This window comes from Astyanax mexicanus, chromosome 2 (genome assembly GCF_023375975.1).
Source record: "Astyanax mexicanus isolate ESR-SI-001 chromosome 2, AstMex3_surface, whole genome shotgun sequence".
NCBI classification, from domain to species: domain Eukaryota; kingdom Metazoa; phylum Chordata; class Actinopteri; order Characiformes; family Acestrorhamphidae; genus Astyanax; species Astyanax mexicanus.
Genome location: NC_064409.1, coordinates 70308925 through 70326631, shown reverse-complemented (window position 1 = coordinate 70326631; position 17707 = coordinate 70308925). Strand labels below are relative to the sequence as shown.

General features: G+C 36.8%; 1 protein-coding gene across 1 annotated transcript; it reads left to right on the top strand.

Moving 5' to 3' along the window:
* Positions 1 to 3766: 3766 nt before the first annotated feature.
* Positions 3767 to 12017, top strand: bnip1a (BCL2 interacting protein 1a). The gene is made up of 6 exons (XM_007253581.4): positions 3767 to 3884; positions 5229 to 5321; positions 5417 to 5508; positions 5620 to 5724; positions 8392 to 8510; positions 9466 to 12017. Exons 1-6 carry the CDS (start codon positions 3810 to 3812, stop codon positions 9660 to 9662), a joined length of 681 nt encoding a protein of 226 aa, XP_007253643.1. The 5' UTR covers positions 3767 to 3809; the 3' UTR covers positions 9663 to 12017.
* The last annotated feature ends 5690 nt before the right edge of the window (positions 12018 to 17707 follow it).

The following is a 17707-nucleotide window of genomic DNA, read 5'->3' as shown; positions in this document are numbered from 1 at the left end:
TGTATTAAATTTTGGCATGCTGTAGTCAAACAGTAGTAAATAAGATAAGAAATATCCAGAATTGTGTGAGTGGGGAATCTTTAATGTAATTAATGTAAGTATGTTTAAGACATGCAAATTGAATAAGTATTGTTTGATAGCAACAAGAATTGTATCAATGGTATAATCCACAACAGACCAATGTTGTGCTAAGTGTATTTAGAGTTTTGAAAATGTGAATTCAGATCAAACAAAAGGATGTTAGCGATTGTAAAAAAAAAAAATTGTAATAGCTTTTCGCTTGCTAAAAGTAGTTGTTTTTATACTGTGTTTTAGGCAAGTTGTAAGTAAGCAGTAGTAAATAAGATAAGAAAGATCCAGAATTGTGTTATTGGGTAATCTTGTTTGTTAATAAAATGTGAGCATTTTAAAAACATTTTATGTGAATTCAGATTGTGTAATAACATGAAATATATCAGTGGTGTAGTCCACAACACACAGATGTTGTGTTAAGTGTATTTAGGCTACGTTCACATTACCAGACTGAAGTGACTCAAATCTGATTTTTTTTGCTAAATGTGGCTCAGATCTGATTTTTTCATGGCTGTGTGAACGTGCCAAATTCGATTTTTTTCAAATCAGATTTGAGTCTCTTTCATATGTGGTCCTAAATCGGTTACGTATCCAATCCATGGACATGCGACATGAATGTAAACAGTCAAATCAGAATTCATGTGTCTTTTTGCTTCAACACATTAGCATTAGCGCTACGTGCTTCTCTCTCGTATCCACACATCTCTTGGTGCAGCTGTGACAGTAAAAACAGCAAAAGCAAACCGCCTGGCCTTTTTTCACCTCCTCGATCTGAGCATGAACTTCAGACCAGCTGTTTACTGTTTCTCCACTCCAGCAAAAGATGCTCCACAGATGAGCTGCTAACTCATCCATTTCCCTTTATAAAGCTACGAGTCTCTCGTCTCTCAAATATGAGTTTTTTTGTTGTCGGTGAAGAAGGAGACATTTATACACGTATCAATGTGAGCATTTGAGGCGTTTCAGGGACAAATTCGTTCACATTACACACAGATACAGATCACTTACTTTTGTGGATGTGAACCACCAAGATCAAAATCTGATTTGAGGAAAAAATTGGATTTGAGCAATGTGGCAACATTGTGTAATGTGAACATAGTCTTAGAGTTTTGAAAATGTGAATCCAAATTGGACAAAAGGACAGCGATGGATAAAAATTTGTAGGCATGATGAGAACATGGTTGGAAAGGTTTTTGGAGGAGCCTGTTCTAAGTAAACCTCAGATATTAGTTGGTATTAGTCTTAATGGTTGGTCAATAATAACTCATAAGCTTATGGATTACAGTCAGGAATTTAAAGCCTGGGTCATGTGCATGCATGACATTAGAACACTTTGGTCTGCTGTATCAGTAGGAAGCAGCTTGTGTCTGAGTTCAGAGCTGCATTGCTGTGACTGAACGTGACACCCAGGCTGCCATCACTCTGCTGCGTCCCAGTAGGACAGTCCTCTCCTCCACGGCTCTAATTACATCTGCTTCCTGTTTCCTGCGCTCTCTCACAGCGTGTCTGCGTCTGTGCCTGCGCAGCTTGAATGGCATCAATAATTGGTTCCTCTTTTCACTCAGTTCACAAGCGGACCTCCTGTGTCAGCGGCGCGATCAGGCCCCGGGGTCCCTCACACATCTGATACAGCGTTTTCTGGAAAAATCAGTTTCAGACGAAAACAGACAAAATCAAATGTAATGCAGGAGCCGATGATGTACAGTATATGAAGGTGCTGTGTGAGAATAGATCACTGAGTGTGGTATCTTAAAGAATGGCAGATCTCTGTCTCCATCTAGAGGACTGCTTGGATCCACATGTTGGTCTCTGTATTAAACCTCCTAGACTTTTCCCTCATTTCTTACTTTACTGATGTTGTTTAAAGATTTAAATAAGAAAACTCTACATTTTCTAAAAAAGTGTAATGTTTTCTGGAGACAGTTAAAAAAACAATAATAAAAAAAAAAATATCTGCAGTTAAATAAATTGACTGTAATACTGTTACGACCCTATAGGTCATTCTTGCTGATTATTGTTTTTTTTTTTTTTTCTGTTTGAGTGTGCCTTCCTACTGCAGGTTACTGCGTGATGCCATTTAACCAAACTGGTTGGCCACCACCAGGGGGAACCAACCATAAAAGGGAACAGGAACAGGAAGTGCGAGGGTGTTGCTTGGCTTCCAACATGGCTCCTGTGTGTTCCTGGTTCCCTGCTGCATGGTCTATCCAAAGTTTGTAGGCTGTTAAAGTGTTAGAACTAAGCTGATGGTAAAATCATGTTCTTTGGTGTGAACACTGTTGTTTCTGGTCTCTCAGTGGGGAGAAAATAAGCCTATTCTAACAAGTTCTCTCAGTGGGAGAAAGAGTTTATTTTTTCTATGTTTTCTCTTGGTTTGTTTAATAAGGGAGTTAGGTTAGTGATTTATATTTCATTTTCTTTTCTTTGTTAGTTAAGTTAGTTTTCTTAATCTTGAAGTTAGTTTTGTTTTGTTTATTATTTTCTCTTTCATCCCTAACTGTTATCTCCCCTTTGATTTAAGCCTTGTATTCTTTACAATTTGTTAAATAAACTAAACCTTTTGACTAACAGGAGTATGTGTGGTTGGGGAACCAGGAGGGCATGGGGGCCTCTTTATTCTATGTTACGGGCTGACCTAGACCAGGTCGTAACAATACATTCTGAGATCTTAAAGGGCTTTGGAGAAGACTCCTACAGGACATTTTTGCTGAAGCTGCCTGTCCACTCTCTACTCCACTTAAGTTCAGATCAGTAAGAAAAATCAACCTGAAATTTTGATTTGTATTCGCTGAAATATTGCTTTTAAAATGAATTTCGCTAAAGCTCCAAGTTTATGAGTTTTATTCATTATATATTTACAGTTGCTTATATACTTACTTACTATATATACTTACTAAAAATATGATCTAATATAGTTGCAATTAGGATTTTCCGTAATGATTCTTATCAAACTTGAAACCTTATGTAATACTGGAATAGAAATCCTCAAAATGTAGGTGTGTAATATAAGGCAGAAAATGTACAAAAATGCTGCCCTGTTAAGAGGTTTACATTTAAGCACACATATTTTACATGGTTTCATTCTATTTTTAAGGGCAATCAGCATTTTTATTTAATTTAATTTTATTCCAATTCACATTTTTTTTATTCCAATTTACATTTTCCTTCTACTTTTTTAAAGTTTATACATTGTCAATAAAAATGTAAGACATCTGTTAGCTTTTTTTTGTTTATTGTATAGTGTTTCATTTTAATTTGAAGGACAATAACCCTTTACTGTTGATGTTTTATTTCAAATACACCCATACAAGTCATAAATTTCCATTAGCTCTTTATTTTTTTATTTAATAATACTTAATACAAGTCACACTTTTGTTGCTCTTTATTTCACTTTATTTTATTCCACCTTGAACTGGCCTATAAATAACCATTCTTTGTTCATTATTGTTTTGTAAAAGGTCACCATTAGCTGTTTAATTATTTACTTTTTATTTTACACAGCTTTTGTATTATTAGTTAATTAAAATTAACGTATTTTTATTTTACTTCATTTTAATATTTACAGCACTTTTATTTTGGAGGGTAGAGGCTCGTGCTGTTGGGTGTAGTCGCTGCGCTCACACTGAACACGCGATCTATAGATCATACTGTGGCTCAGTACAGTGAGGCGTTGATGTGTAGATCAGCGGAAGTGCGGAGCAGTGCGTGGAGCTGCGGGTCTCTCCAGCGCTGCAGACATGGCTGATGTCCACGTCCGAATATGTGAACAAGAGATTATTAAATATGATCTGGAGATTAAAGCTCTGATACAGGTAGGGAGGCAGCTCGCACTGCTGTTTCTGTGTGTTTGGTTTTCTGTGGTTTAACCTGTGTGTGTGGTGTGTCGGTGCAGCTTTAGCCTGGATTACAGAGCAGTGATGACTGGTCTATACAGATTAATGAAAACACAGCAGCAGGTCAGGCTGGTTCAGGTGGTTAAGCTGGTGGCTGTAGGTGGTTGAGCAGCTCAGCTCCTGATCAGTATATGGTGTTCTCTTCTTAGGAATTAATGGTTCTGCTTGTCATCCTGATCAGACTAGTCCTCCAGTATGATCATCCTTGTTGACTAGCTGGTTCATCAGCTCTACCAAACTGGTCAACCAGTATGATCAGCTTTACCAGTTGATGATCAGCCTTGTTGATCAGCTCTACCAAACTGGTCAACCAGTTGATGATCAGCCTTGTTGATCAGCTCTACCAAACTGGTCAACCAGTTGATGATCAGCCTTGTTAATTAGCTAGTCCACCATCTTTACCAAACTGGTCAATCAGTTGATGATCAGCCTTGTTGATCAGCTGCTCCACTAACCTTTAGCAAACTGGTCAACCAGTATGATCAGCCTTACCAGTTGATGATCAGCCTTGTTGACCAGCTGGTCCACCAACCTTTACCAAACTGGTCAACTAACCTGTACCAAACTGGTCCACCAGTTGATGATCAGTCTTACCAAGTGATGATCAGCCTTGTTGATCAGCAGGTTCACCACCTTGATGATTAGCCTTGTTTACTAGCTGGTCAACAAGCTCTACCAAACTGGCCAACCAGTTGATGATCAGTCAAACCAGGTGATAATCTGCCTTGTTGATCAGCTGATCCACTATCTCTACCAAACTGCTCAACCAGTTGATAACCAGCCTTGTTGACCAGCTAGGTCATGATGATCGTGTTGATAGACCAGCATAGACCAGCTAGTCAATCAAACTCAAAAAAGAGCCTACTTCATACTGGTGAATAGCTCAGCTAAGCTGACCAATCAATAATCAGCATATAGCAGGCTTTGGCCTGAATTACCAGTTTTTAACAAATCTGACCATCAAAGACCAACTTGATCCAGCAACTGTTGGGTGTAAGAAATATTGTTATATCAAAGCAAATAAGGCAGTTGTCACCTTGGATGTGTGTTTGAAACTTTGTGAGATACTGTATAGAAAGTAATCAAAGTTATCATACATGCTGCTTTCTTTTGTTTCTAACTAAAATTGTACACATGCAAAGTTTAAAATTGATCAGCAATCGAATACCTCTAGTTTGTTGACATATAGAAAGTTACATTGACCCAGTTTTGAATACATCGAGCAGATGTTCCCATGGATGCATGTGTGTGTGTTTTTCTCAGGATATCAGTGAGTGCACAGGTCCACACAATGAACTGACTGAGCTGAACTGCAAAGTGAAGGAAAGGTTCAGCCGTCTCCGGCAGAGGATACAGGTGAGTTATAAAGGCAGTGTTTTTTGGCAAAACAAGTTTTTTATTTGGTTTCAAATTTATATAATATATTTTTAATATAACACCTGTCTCAACAGGATCTGGAGCAGATGGGTAAGGAGCAGGATAAGGAATCGGATAAGCAGGTCTTACTCAAAGAGGTGGAGGCCCATCGTAAACAGATGCTTAGGTGAGGACCATGAATTATGGTGGGTTTATAAAAGTCCAAAACAAGTACTAGAGTATGAATAGTCATGCTTGATTGCTTTCTTGCCCTTATAGTCGTCTCTCTGTCTTGCAGTAATCAGACAGCATGGAGGAAGGCCAATCTGGCCAGTAACCTGGCCATCGATAAGCTGGAAAAAGAAGATCTGCTGAATGTTGGTGGCACTGGAGCGAGGCAGAGGTGACTAAGTGGAATTGACTGCGTTTTTAACTTTCTTGCTCTGTTATTGTATTTAACAGCATGTGTACAATTTCTATATTCAGTTTGGATATAAACCCATCAACCCAACATTTCACCCCTTGGCCCTACCACTCTCTTTTGTGTGTGCTGATTCTTGTTAGGCTGGCGGGGTAGGGTGAGATGTTAGTGCTACGTGACCCTTCAAATGGAAATTTTTCTGAGGCACACTCAAAAAAGAGGGCTATGAGAATCACTGGCAACATGGCGGCACAAGCAATGAAAGAAACCCACATATTTGAGTAAAAATCCTTGTTAAAAATTATGAAATCCACTATATTATCATAATTTATTGTGTATTTTTGTTTTATATTGTATGATTGTGTTCCTCTTAACAAGCATACAAAATCATTACTTGTTCTTCTCAGTAGCTAGCTAGCAAGCTAATTTTCCAGTTCCACCTTAAATGATGGTACAGAGAGTAGAGTCTCCATAATTTAAGCTTGAATGGAAAAATAAATTGCAATAAAAGCTAATTTCAGCTCCCCATCACAGAGGAATAAGGGAATGGACAATACTAATTAATTGCTACACCCCTTTGTGAAGATGTACGATGCCTTAAAGTTAACTAGTTACAGGTTAATCTGCGTGTTTCCATTTATCGATGGAGAAAATCTATTTTGAGCTAACAAATACGTCAGCTTAGAGTTAATTCAGTATATTGGCCTTACACACATTTTATTACTAAATATTGTGTGTCAGATTGATTTAAGGCCTACTATAATCAATTTTGATTATAGTTTTAGTTGACTTTTGGTTTTATTGTCCATGTCTGTTTTAGAAATTGTATGGTAATGAAAATGTGCATTGAAAGCATGGAAAAATCATGGAAATGTATTGGTTAAAAAGTGTACGAACCCCGCTGTTGGCACCATTGCTAATGGTGTAGAGGGGTATAAAGACCCCCAGTATTGAGCTGTGGAGCAGTGGAACTGTGTTCTTTGGAATGGTGGTGCTTCTTCCAGTTCTTTTGGCAAGTGTTAGAGATTTAAGGGTTGATGATCATCAATTCTGACTTCACTAATGCTCTTGTACAATCAGATGTCATCTTCGAAACGTCATCAACATGGTTTTTATACCAAATACTATGTCTTGTCTTTGATTTCCAGTTGGTTTTTATCATGAGACAGCCCTGTAAGCTATATTTCTCTGATTTAAGTGAAAGTTGTGGTTCCACCCTAGTCCTCCAGAGGGCTGTGTAGTTGTGAACACTGAAACAGTATAACTGAGCACCTGTGATTTTCAGGCTATTTCATTGAGGATGCATTCAAGAGGAGAAATCCCCTATGAACATGGATATCTAGACAATCAGGGTCCAGATAATATATCAGATAATTGGTCCAAACATGATTTGAGTTACATAATTACAGTATTTAATCAACATTAATTTATACAATTCATTAATTTATTTAATTCATATTTAGCATTTCCCATGACCTTCAGAAGTAAAGTAGTTTCTGAGGCAAATTCTCTGACAGGTGGTCATTTGACATTGGAGCACCTGGGAATTATTTCTGCCCTGACAGCATAGCATCATTATCTGCTTTGTAGCAAATTAAAATTCTGTTCACACTTGTTTGCTGTAGTAAACAGTATCATGCTGTGAAGAATATCTCATGTTGCCCCAAGACTTGTTGTCTATGGGTGGGTAGATGGCACTCTCTCTCTCCACTCTTATAAAGGTGTCAGAAGTATTGACATTCATTACTCTGTAGGTCAAAGTATAGATACTGCGGTTTCTGTAGAAGTTAAAAGTATCAACTCAAGCTTTTTACTCAAGAAAAATGTAAAATGTTCTCTACGTCCAACCACAATCTAATTAATCTGGATGGAGAGATTTATCTGGATGGGGGTTTTATTGAATGATGAGAAGCCGGAATTAAAACAAACTGAAATGAAATTGGAGTAACAAGGCTGTTTTTAAAATGTATGGAGTAGAACGTTCAGATAATTGTGTGAAAATGTAAGAAGTTAAAAAATTAAATAATAATTACTCCAGTAAAGTATTGATAACCAACATTTCTACTTAAGTAATGTAACCAAGTATTTGTACTTCATTACTTGACACCTCCTCACTCATCAATCCCATTATGATGCTGGCAGGCACAGGCTTTTTTTTTTCGGATGATTAGAGCTGGAGATCTGGTGCTTTCCTGATGCTGCATTGACCCAATAAGTTTGGAAAAATAAAAATACCCAGAAAGTTTTGGGAAAATCATGGAACTTTGGTCTAAAAATCTTTGTGTTTCAGTTTATTGATGGAGAAAATATATTTTGAGCAACAAATACATCAGCTTAATTAAGTTAATTCAGTAATTTAGCTCTACACAATGAAGCTCTCAGGATCTGACGCACATTTTATTATTAAAGATTGTATCTCAACAGTTTATCTGATTCAATTTAGACCTACTATAATCAATTTTAATTATAGTTTTAGTTGATTTTTGGTTTTATTGTCCATGTCTGCACTGATGTTTTAAAAATCTTATGGTCATGAAAATTAGCCTTGAAGGCATGGTAAAGTCATGGAAAAAATGATGGAAAAGTATTGGTTAAAACATGTATGAACCCTGTTTTTTGATTAGCTGATGTTTTTATCCCTCCACACAGAAAGATGACCAAAGAGAGCCTGGCCCAGACGTCCAGTGACATCACAGAGAGCCTGATGAGCATCAGCAGGATGATGTCGCAGCAGGTGAAGCAGAGTGAGGAGACCATTAGCACTTTGTGTAAGTTCATCACGCCTCATCCAGTTATCCAGTAAACCTGATCGCACCTTGTGTTCTCAGCTAAATTACTCAGGAATCCCTTCACACATAAACATAATCTATATATGATTAGAGAGGGTGGAACTTACTCTTTTTAAAAGAGTGTGTGTTAAAGCTAAATCTACAAGAAACCCATTGAGATAAACACCTAAAAAAGAGAAAGAATCTCCTCCCTCAACCAATATTATTTACCTTTAGTGCTTCAAACATATTTATATGATGTTTCAAACCAAATAATATCAGTAAAAGACTCAAAAGTGTCCACAGAAAAAGTGTGAAACTTCCTGCTTTACTCAAACTAAAGCTAGGTATGGTGTGCGCACTACTTTATATAGTTTTTATTTTAAGTAGTTATTTTGCACTAAACATTTTTATTTATTTAGAATAAATAGTTTACATTTTTGTATATAGTTTTCTTTTTTTTTTCTTTTTTCTTCTTGCTCTGAGTGTCAGGTGGTTTTTAGTATCTACATGTATCATAGACGTGTGATTATCAAGAAAAATAAGTCCGCCTGATGCTGTTCATGTATTTTGTAGTAATAATCCATGTAATGAACTATCATCAATATTCTTATGCTTTTAGCTCATATACATTCTAGTATAACCATTTTTAAGAATATATCTTAGGTGTGAATATATTTAAAGTCTATACATTAAAAAAATAAGGTAAAATTTTGACCAAACCATGATCAGTTCCAGGAAAATAACAATTCTGCTTCCTTTTACATTTTAAATGATTATATTTTTGAGCAGGTGTATGTCTTCTGGAGTAAAAGAGATCAGGGCATGAGTCTGTCTGATATAATTACTGTGTTATAAGACCTAAAAGAGGACCTGACAAAAAAACGAAAAAAAAAAAAAAACACAGTTCAAAAGGGTTAAGGGTTAACGCTTTACTGTCTCTCTCTCTTTTTAGCCACTTCTTCAAGAACGGTGCTGGAGACCAATGAAGAGTTTAAGGCCATGACTGGGACCATACAGCTGGGGAGAAAACTCATCACCAAATACAACCGGCGGGAGCTCACAGACAAGCTGCTCATCTTTCTGGCCCTGGCACTCTTTCTGGCCACTGTTCTGTACATCCTGAAGAAAAGACTGTTCCCTTTCCTCTGACCAGATCACCCTTCACACACTGACCTGCAGAGCTCCAACACTATGTGACACTTTTCCAGAAACAGGTTATATTAAAGTGGACTGAAGTGCCTCAACAGTGGATATCCACCATTAAACAACTGACTTGCACCCTTAACATCTGTGTAGTTTTACATAGGAAGGTGGAGTAATGTATGTATTTTTACTTGTTTACAGGTTGTTTGTAAAATTTATGACAGATGAAAAATCTCAGCATAAATTATTGAGATGGGAGTGGCTACTCGATTTACACACTGCTTTCATCTCCATAAACACATGAGAGTCCCAATCCTAAAACCTACTTATAGTAATTATGAAAAACAATATAGAAAATTAACATTTACATGTTAATAACATGTATGTGTGCTACACAATGACTTTTCTAAAGCTGCCAAAAATATAGCACGTTATCTGGATTTGTGTACTGTACACATTAGGTTTTTCACAGACCATCGCTGTCTGTAACGTGCACAACAGTACTCTGAGAAATTCTGCTAATAATTACATTACTCACCTCTCTAGGTAAAACTAACCCAGGCCAAATAGGGCTTTAGATTAGGACTTGTTTTAATTTGGCCTGTGGCTCATTTTCCCAGCAGAAATGCACTTTAAACTTTCAAAAAGAGTGAGGTGTAAAATATCCTGGAAGATCCAGACTTATTATTCATCACTTACTGCTCTGGAAAAAAAATAAGAGACCACTTAGAAAAGATGGGTTTCTTTTATTTTACCAAATTGAAAACCTCTGGAATATAATCAAGAGGAAGATGGATGATCACAAGCCATCAAACCAAGCTGAACTGCTTGAATTTTTGCACCAGGAGTGGAATTAAATTATCCAAAAGCATTGTGTAAGACTGGTGGAGGAGAACATGCCAAGATGCATGAAAACTGTGATTAAAATCCAGGGTTATTCCATCAAATATTGATTTCTGAACTCGTAAAACTTTATAAATATGAACTTGTTTTCTTTGCATTTCTCATTTCCTGCAAATAAATGCTCTAAATGACAATATTTCTATTTAGAATTTGGGAGAAATGTTGTCTGTAGTTTATAGAATTAAACAAAAATGTTCATTTTACTCAAACATAAACCTAAAAATAGCAAAGTCAGAGAAACTGATTCAGAAAAAGAAGTAGTCTCTTAATATTTTTTAGAGCTTTATTATTCAGAGTCTGCTGAAAATCGACTTAATGTTTTCACTAATTTCATGTAATTTTGTTACATTCCAATAGACACACTCATGTTTAAACATCACTTATCTTATTTTCATTCTCACTGAGCATTTTATTAGGAAGACTACACTGATACTCATTGGTAGGACCAAATTTTACTCTTAAAATCGCCTAAATTTTCAAACCACCTCATCATACATCGAGATTCATTATATAAGGTTTTGTTTCTGTAGTCTACAGCTGTCTAGTCTTTGTGAGGCTGTGTCTACTGTAGCCTTAGCTTTCTGTTCTTGACTGACAAAAGTAGAACCCAGTGTGGTATTCTGCTACTGTTGCCCATTGGAGACATGTTTTTGCTTACTACAGTTGTACAAAGTGTTTATTTATAAGTCACTGTAGCCTTTCTGTCAGCTCCAACAATTCTGACCATTCTCTGTTGATCTCTCTTATTAACAAAGAGCTTCTCTCTGTGAAACCGAGGAGATTATCAGTTTAAGAAACACTTAAACCAGCCCATATACTAATGCCAATAATGTTGATATGAATATTTCCTAAATCTGCTGGATCATATCTCAAGATTTTATGTATAAAATTCTCCCAAACAGTTGATAATTCCACAAATGGGCTGGTGCACTGGTCTTCCTCATATATTGCTGGGTTAATGTGTATTTTTTTATCACCTGTATATGGTGTAATACCGCACATTCCAGAACAACTTATTTGACACACTAATGCCGTCCTAGACATAATGGTTATTTTCTTTTATCAGAATTTAGAGTTTATTTTAATCAAATGTGTATAGACCTTAATTAGTTTCATTGTTTTATTTATATAAAAGGTCCTTTCTGGAGCTACAAACTGGTCAGAAACTGACAGTTTGTGGAGAAAAAAAAACAAGGAATATATATGATGTTTAATTCTAATTTAAAGGGTAAGTATCAAATCACCATCTTGTTTATTTTATCATAGACAATAAAAAAATGTTGCAAAATTCCAAATGTATCCCTGCTGGTTCCCACTAAGTCAGACAATCAGACGTCTGTATGTGAGATATTGCATTTTATGTTTTATTTTATGTCAGTTAATTTTGTTTAAGAGGTCTAAAAGTGACGATTGTCAATTATGGCTCAAATATAAATTATAAATAAAATTTAATGTGAATCTGTGTTTTTTATGTATGTTTGATTCTTTTATCAGCTGTTCTTCTGATACTGAGATCTGCAGAGGAACCTTTCTTCAGTAATGAAACACTTACACTTACATGCCAAAAGTCATGGGATAGCCGCATGTACTGTACATTGATCACGTGTCAATTTGTCAAGTGTTGCCTCAGGAGATGGCTTGGGAACACACACATATATTGTAAGTGTTATTTTTTTGAGGTGTTATCTTGTGAGGGAAGTAAACACTGTAAACAGTGGCCACCGTGCTCATGGCAAGACGATGTGAATTATGGGAGTTATTATGTGTAAGGTTTGATAGTGGATGCAGATGGATGGGACATTTCAGTTCTGAAGTTCTGCAGGTATTTAACATTTCTTGATCCACAGTGTCACATGTGTACTGGGAGGCATTACCACCCACAGTGGACAGTGCAGTGGATTACCACACATAGAAATTACATTCACATTCAATGCAGAGAGGCCCCACCTGCAAATCTCATAGGTCACTGCAGTTTTTTGGCCTGTACCGTGACTTTTTTCGTCATATCAGTGTAAGCCTGAGTTAATCAGAGTTTGAGACCGAGCCGGTGTGTTATTAATGTCCTCCTGTTTGTGTGCTGTGGGCTATTTCAGGGTGGGCACTGCAGGCTGTCACAGGAACACCTCCGGAATGACACAGCGCGGGTTTGGTTGAGTTAAACTCATCCGGTGCAGAGCTGTGCTGTACTGTGCTGGCAGCTGCTGGACGGACTGAGAGACGGCTGCTGTATCAGAGGAGAAAAGCTCAAAAAAGCTGCGGCTGCAATCTCAGCACCACAGATAACGAGGCATGCAGCTCTGTCCTTTCTCTGATAAGTGTCGGAAGAGCTGATTAATACACCCCCACAAACCCCGTCTCTCTCTCTCTCTCTCTCTCTCTCTCTCTCTCTCTCACTCTCCCTCAGAAACAGTGTTTCTCTTTTTCCATTACCTATAGATTCCCTATTCTATTCTATTCTGTTCTATTTGTGTTGCCTTCACTCTCTCCTCTTTCTATGCCTTACTCTTTCTATTTTTCTTAACTTCTTCTACTTTCATCCATAATAAATTAAAGCTTTCTCTTTCCTCCTCCTCACTGCTTCTCTAATTTATTTCTATACCTCCATATTTTCACCCCCCTTTCTCTCTCTTTCTTTCTGTCTTCCTCTCTCTTGCTCTATATTTTTATTCTTTTCTCTCTTTCTTGTCTACTTTTATTCTTTATTACCAATTAACAATCAATTGTTACTCTCTCAGTTTCTCTTTTTCTTTCACCTGAACCTTTTCTATTCCATTATTCCTCCCTCCCACCCTCCCTACCTCTTTCTCTCTCTCTCTCTCTCTCTCTCTCTCTCTTTCTATTTCACTTTTACTCTCTCTTACAAACAGTATTTCTCTTTTCCACTACCTATAGCTTCCCTATTCTATTCTATTCTATTCTATTCTATTCTATTCTATTCTATTCTATTCTTTCTCTTTCCTCTTTCTGCCCCATTCTTTGTCTTTCACTTTTTTGTTGCCCTCACTGTCTCCTCTTTCTATGCCTTAATCTTTCTATTTTTTGTAAGTTCTTCTACTTTCATTCTTAGTAAATAAAGTTGTTCTCTTACTTCCTCCTCACTATCTTTGCACCCCTCTCTCTCTCCTTCTTTCTTCCTGTCTCCCTGTCTCTCTCTTGTTCTGTATGTTTCTTGTCTACTTTTATTCTTAATAAACAATCCATTATTTCCTCTCAGTTTTTTTTCTTCCCTCCACCTGGACCATTTCTATTCCATTCTCTCTCTCTGTCTTTCTCTTTTTCTTCCTATCTCCCTCTCTCTCTTGCTCTATATGTATGTTGTCTACTTTTATTCTTATCTATCTCTTTTCTTTTTTCTCCACCTGGACCTTTTCTATTCCATTTTTTTCTCTTTCTCTTTCTCTCTCTCTCTCTTTCCATTGGACGTGGAAGAAAACGAGGCCTGTTATTTTTAGAGTTGTGCATTTGTGTTATCTGACTTGTTCTTTTCAACGCCTCAGAGAGTGGGTGGTGGCCATTGTGCCCGTGTGACCTTCCTCTCAGCCCCCCCCCACCCCCCCACCCCCCCCCCCAACACCAACCCTGCACCACCACTGCCTCTGAATGCCCCCGCTGAAGGACCTGCTGCAGTTTCTCCTCATTCACTGTTGGCAGTCAGTCAGGCTCACTCTCTAAAGGTTAATCTTTTTGATATTTCACAACATTTAAATGCATCATTATTCATGCTTTTGTATCATCACACCTTGTTTACTGTAATGCTGTTTACATGTCCTACTCATGCAGCAATGGCACAGCTGTCCAGGTACTTTCTAGAATGCATATTACTCATTTACTGGAATCTTTGTTGGACATACTCTCTTTGGGTAAATAGGTGGCGCTCTCCTTCCTCATCCCTCCCATTGGGATGCTGGCCAGCACAGGCACCTGTTTGTTGATATATTGGAGCTGAGGATCTGACGCTTTCCTCTGAATGCCTTAGTGGCGTTTGGTAAAGAGCCGGTAGCTGGTTTTACATATATCAGAGGAGGCTATTGCTAGGTAGAGTTCATATAAATATGATTTGGGTAATTGTTTTTCCAAATTGGGATTTTTTTTTTTTCAGTACAAACAAACAGCTCTGTAAAAATTTAAGATACCACTTCAGTTTCTGAATCAGTTTCTCTGATTTTGCTGTTTTGCTATTTAGGTATACCTTTGAGTAAAAAATAATGTTGTTTTTTACAGACAACATTTCTCCCAAATTCCAATTAAAAATATTGTCATTTAGAGCATTTATTTGCAGAAAATGAGAAATGAGAGCTTTCAGACCTTAAATAATGCAAAGAAAACAAGTTTATATTCATGAAGTTTTAAGGGTTCTGAAATCAATATTTGGTGGAATAACCCTGGTTGTTAATCACAGTTTTCATGCATCTTGGCATGTTCTCCTCCACCAGCCTTACACACTGCTTTTGGATAACTTTATACCACTCCTGGTGGCTTGTGATCATCCATCTTCCTCTTAATTAAATTCTAGAGGTTTTCAATTTGGTAAAATCAAGAAAACTCATCATTTTTAAGTGATCTCTTATTTTTTCCAGAGCTGCATATCGCTTGTAGGCTCACATTGTAAAATTATTATATAAATAAATGTTTACTCGTTTGCCTACTTACTAATTTAGCCCACAATTTGCTACACGCTTCTGTTTTTTCCCCTCTGTTCCTCTGTTTATGCTGACTCAATTAGAAAACCCACTCAGGAGTGTGCAGTAATGTGTGGAGAGAGCAGAGAGATGCCCAAGCGCCTTCTCTTACTCATTTGAAGTGGATCCTATTGTGCTCTCCTTTTGCCTCTCATACACACACACACTCACACTCTCTCACAGCCGTGCACTCTGGCCTCTGTGTTCAGCAAATTGAGACATTTTTAACCTTAAGCACAACACTTTCACTCTGTCAATCCTCCAGATTCAGCCAGTCATCACGTGTTCAGTACCTCTCATTTAACTCATAGACTCGTATCTTATTCACAGTAGAACATTAAAGACTTTCAGATGCTGAAAGCGAGATTTTATACTCTTTGATTAAATCCTTAACTCATTTAGAATTAAAAAGGTGTCATAGAGCAAACTGGAAAAAGCTGGAAATGTAAGCCGCAAACAGCTGCAATGACTGAGTAATAAAGATTTTTAAGGGAGGCGGAGTCTCTCAGAGGGCAGAGGTTCCCCAACATATAAAAAATGCATCTAAAAATTGTAGATTAATAGCCAATATAACATTTCAAAGATTTTGCAAATCTCACCATCTGCGGTAAATAATATAATCAAAAGATTCAGAGAGTCTGGAGGAATACCTGAGCACAATGGACAAGGGCAGCGGTTAGTATTGAATGCTGGTGATCTTTGGGCCCTCAGGTGATCATTTTAGAGAGGGAGAAGTTTCCCAATGTGCAAAAACAGCATCTAAACATTTTAAATACATTTCAGAAAAAACGTTTGCCAATATACAATATATATACAATACATATACAATATACAATATACAAAGATGTTGCACGTTTCACCGTCTACAGTAATTAATATCATCAATAGATACTGGTGATCTTTGGGCCCTCAGGTGGCCATGCATTCTGTCCTGGGAATCACTACATGGCTTCAGAAACACTTCCAAAAATCATTGTCTGCGAAGACAATGTGACAATGTCCACTGTGCAAAGTTCAAAGGTAAAGTTGTATCATGCAAAGAAGATGCCATGTGCAAACACAATCCAGAAATGTACATTTTTCATAAAATAGTTCAAATGTCTCGCTTTTAAGAGCATCTGATATTTGTTCTGTTTTCTGTTGTGAATAAAATATGAGTTTAATAAATTTGCAATTCATTGCATTCTGTATTTATTCGCATTTATTTACATTTTATACAGTGTCTCTGTGTTTGGGGTTGGCTTTGTACATGGAGGAACACCTTTTATTGAACTGCTCTTAATTCCAGCAGTCAGAACCAAGAAAATAACTGACTTCAATAAGTGTTGCAGGTCAGTAGCTGCAGGTCAGTAGCTCTATAGCAGAAAAGTCTGTCATTTCAGCTTCACACTGGACAGCAAACATGCGAATGGTGGCTGACTTTTATGAAAATATTTGCATTTTGCTTTAATTTACCTTTTTTTTCTACGAGTTCATTCAGATGAAATGATTTAAAGATGTGAAGCACGTTTAAGGTGGTCTTGCAAAAGTTCTATATTACAAATGGTATTTATTTGTGGGATCACAGTTAACAGTGTATATACTGAGCACACAGGAAGGCAGGGGGTTCAATGTATTATATTTATTAACAGTTAGGCCAAATGACAGTTCATTTTAACTCATATGATGCACTACCTGTATCACGGTGTAGTTTAATCTTAACACTGTATATTAAGTATCTATGATGAAATGTATAAGTTGTGTGAGAGCAAAACATCATGATAAAGGTTACAGACGATTTTTTGAATTCCAATCAAGTCCAATTCTAGGTTCATTTCATGTCTGGAAGTCTTGGTACAACACTTCTTTTAATTTAAATAAATGATTATGGAAATTATATTATATGTTTGTATTATTAATAATAAATTGTGTTTTTGTGTAGTTCTTATTCATTTAGTCAAAAAGCTTTAGTAAAAAATGTATAATAGAATTTGTTACAAAGTTTGTTAAACCTTAATCCAAGTCATTTTGAAATATGTCTGTTGGCCCAGTCATCATGAAATCACACAATATAAAGAACACCTTCCAGATTCACATTTTGTCAAAAAATGAAAAAAGGACATAGAGAGATAAACAAATATAGCTGCTGTCCTGCAAACAGTTTGTGGTTGTTCTTTTTGTTTTGTGGATGTATGGATTACATGTTTTGTCTTTATTAAAGGTCTCATTTCATTGTTTGTCATTCAATTTAAAATGTCGGTAACACTTTACTTGGATGGTCCATTTTATGGCCTTGTTGATGCTCAACTGACATTCAACTAACACTGAATTGAATGTCCATTAAATTTAACTTAACCCTATGTTGAATGTAAATGATTCAAAACAGAACATAACCGTATACCTAACCCTAACCTTAACCCTAAATCAACCAGAAAATCAAACCCTACACCTAACCCTAACCTTAACCTTAACCCTTTATCAACCATAAAA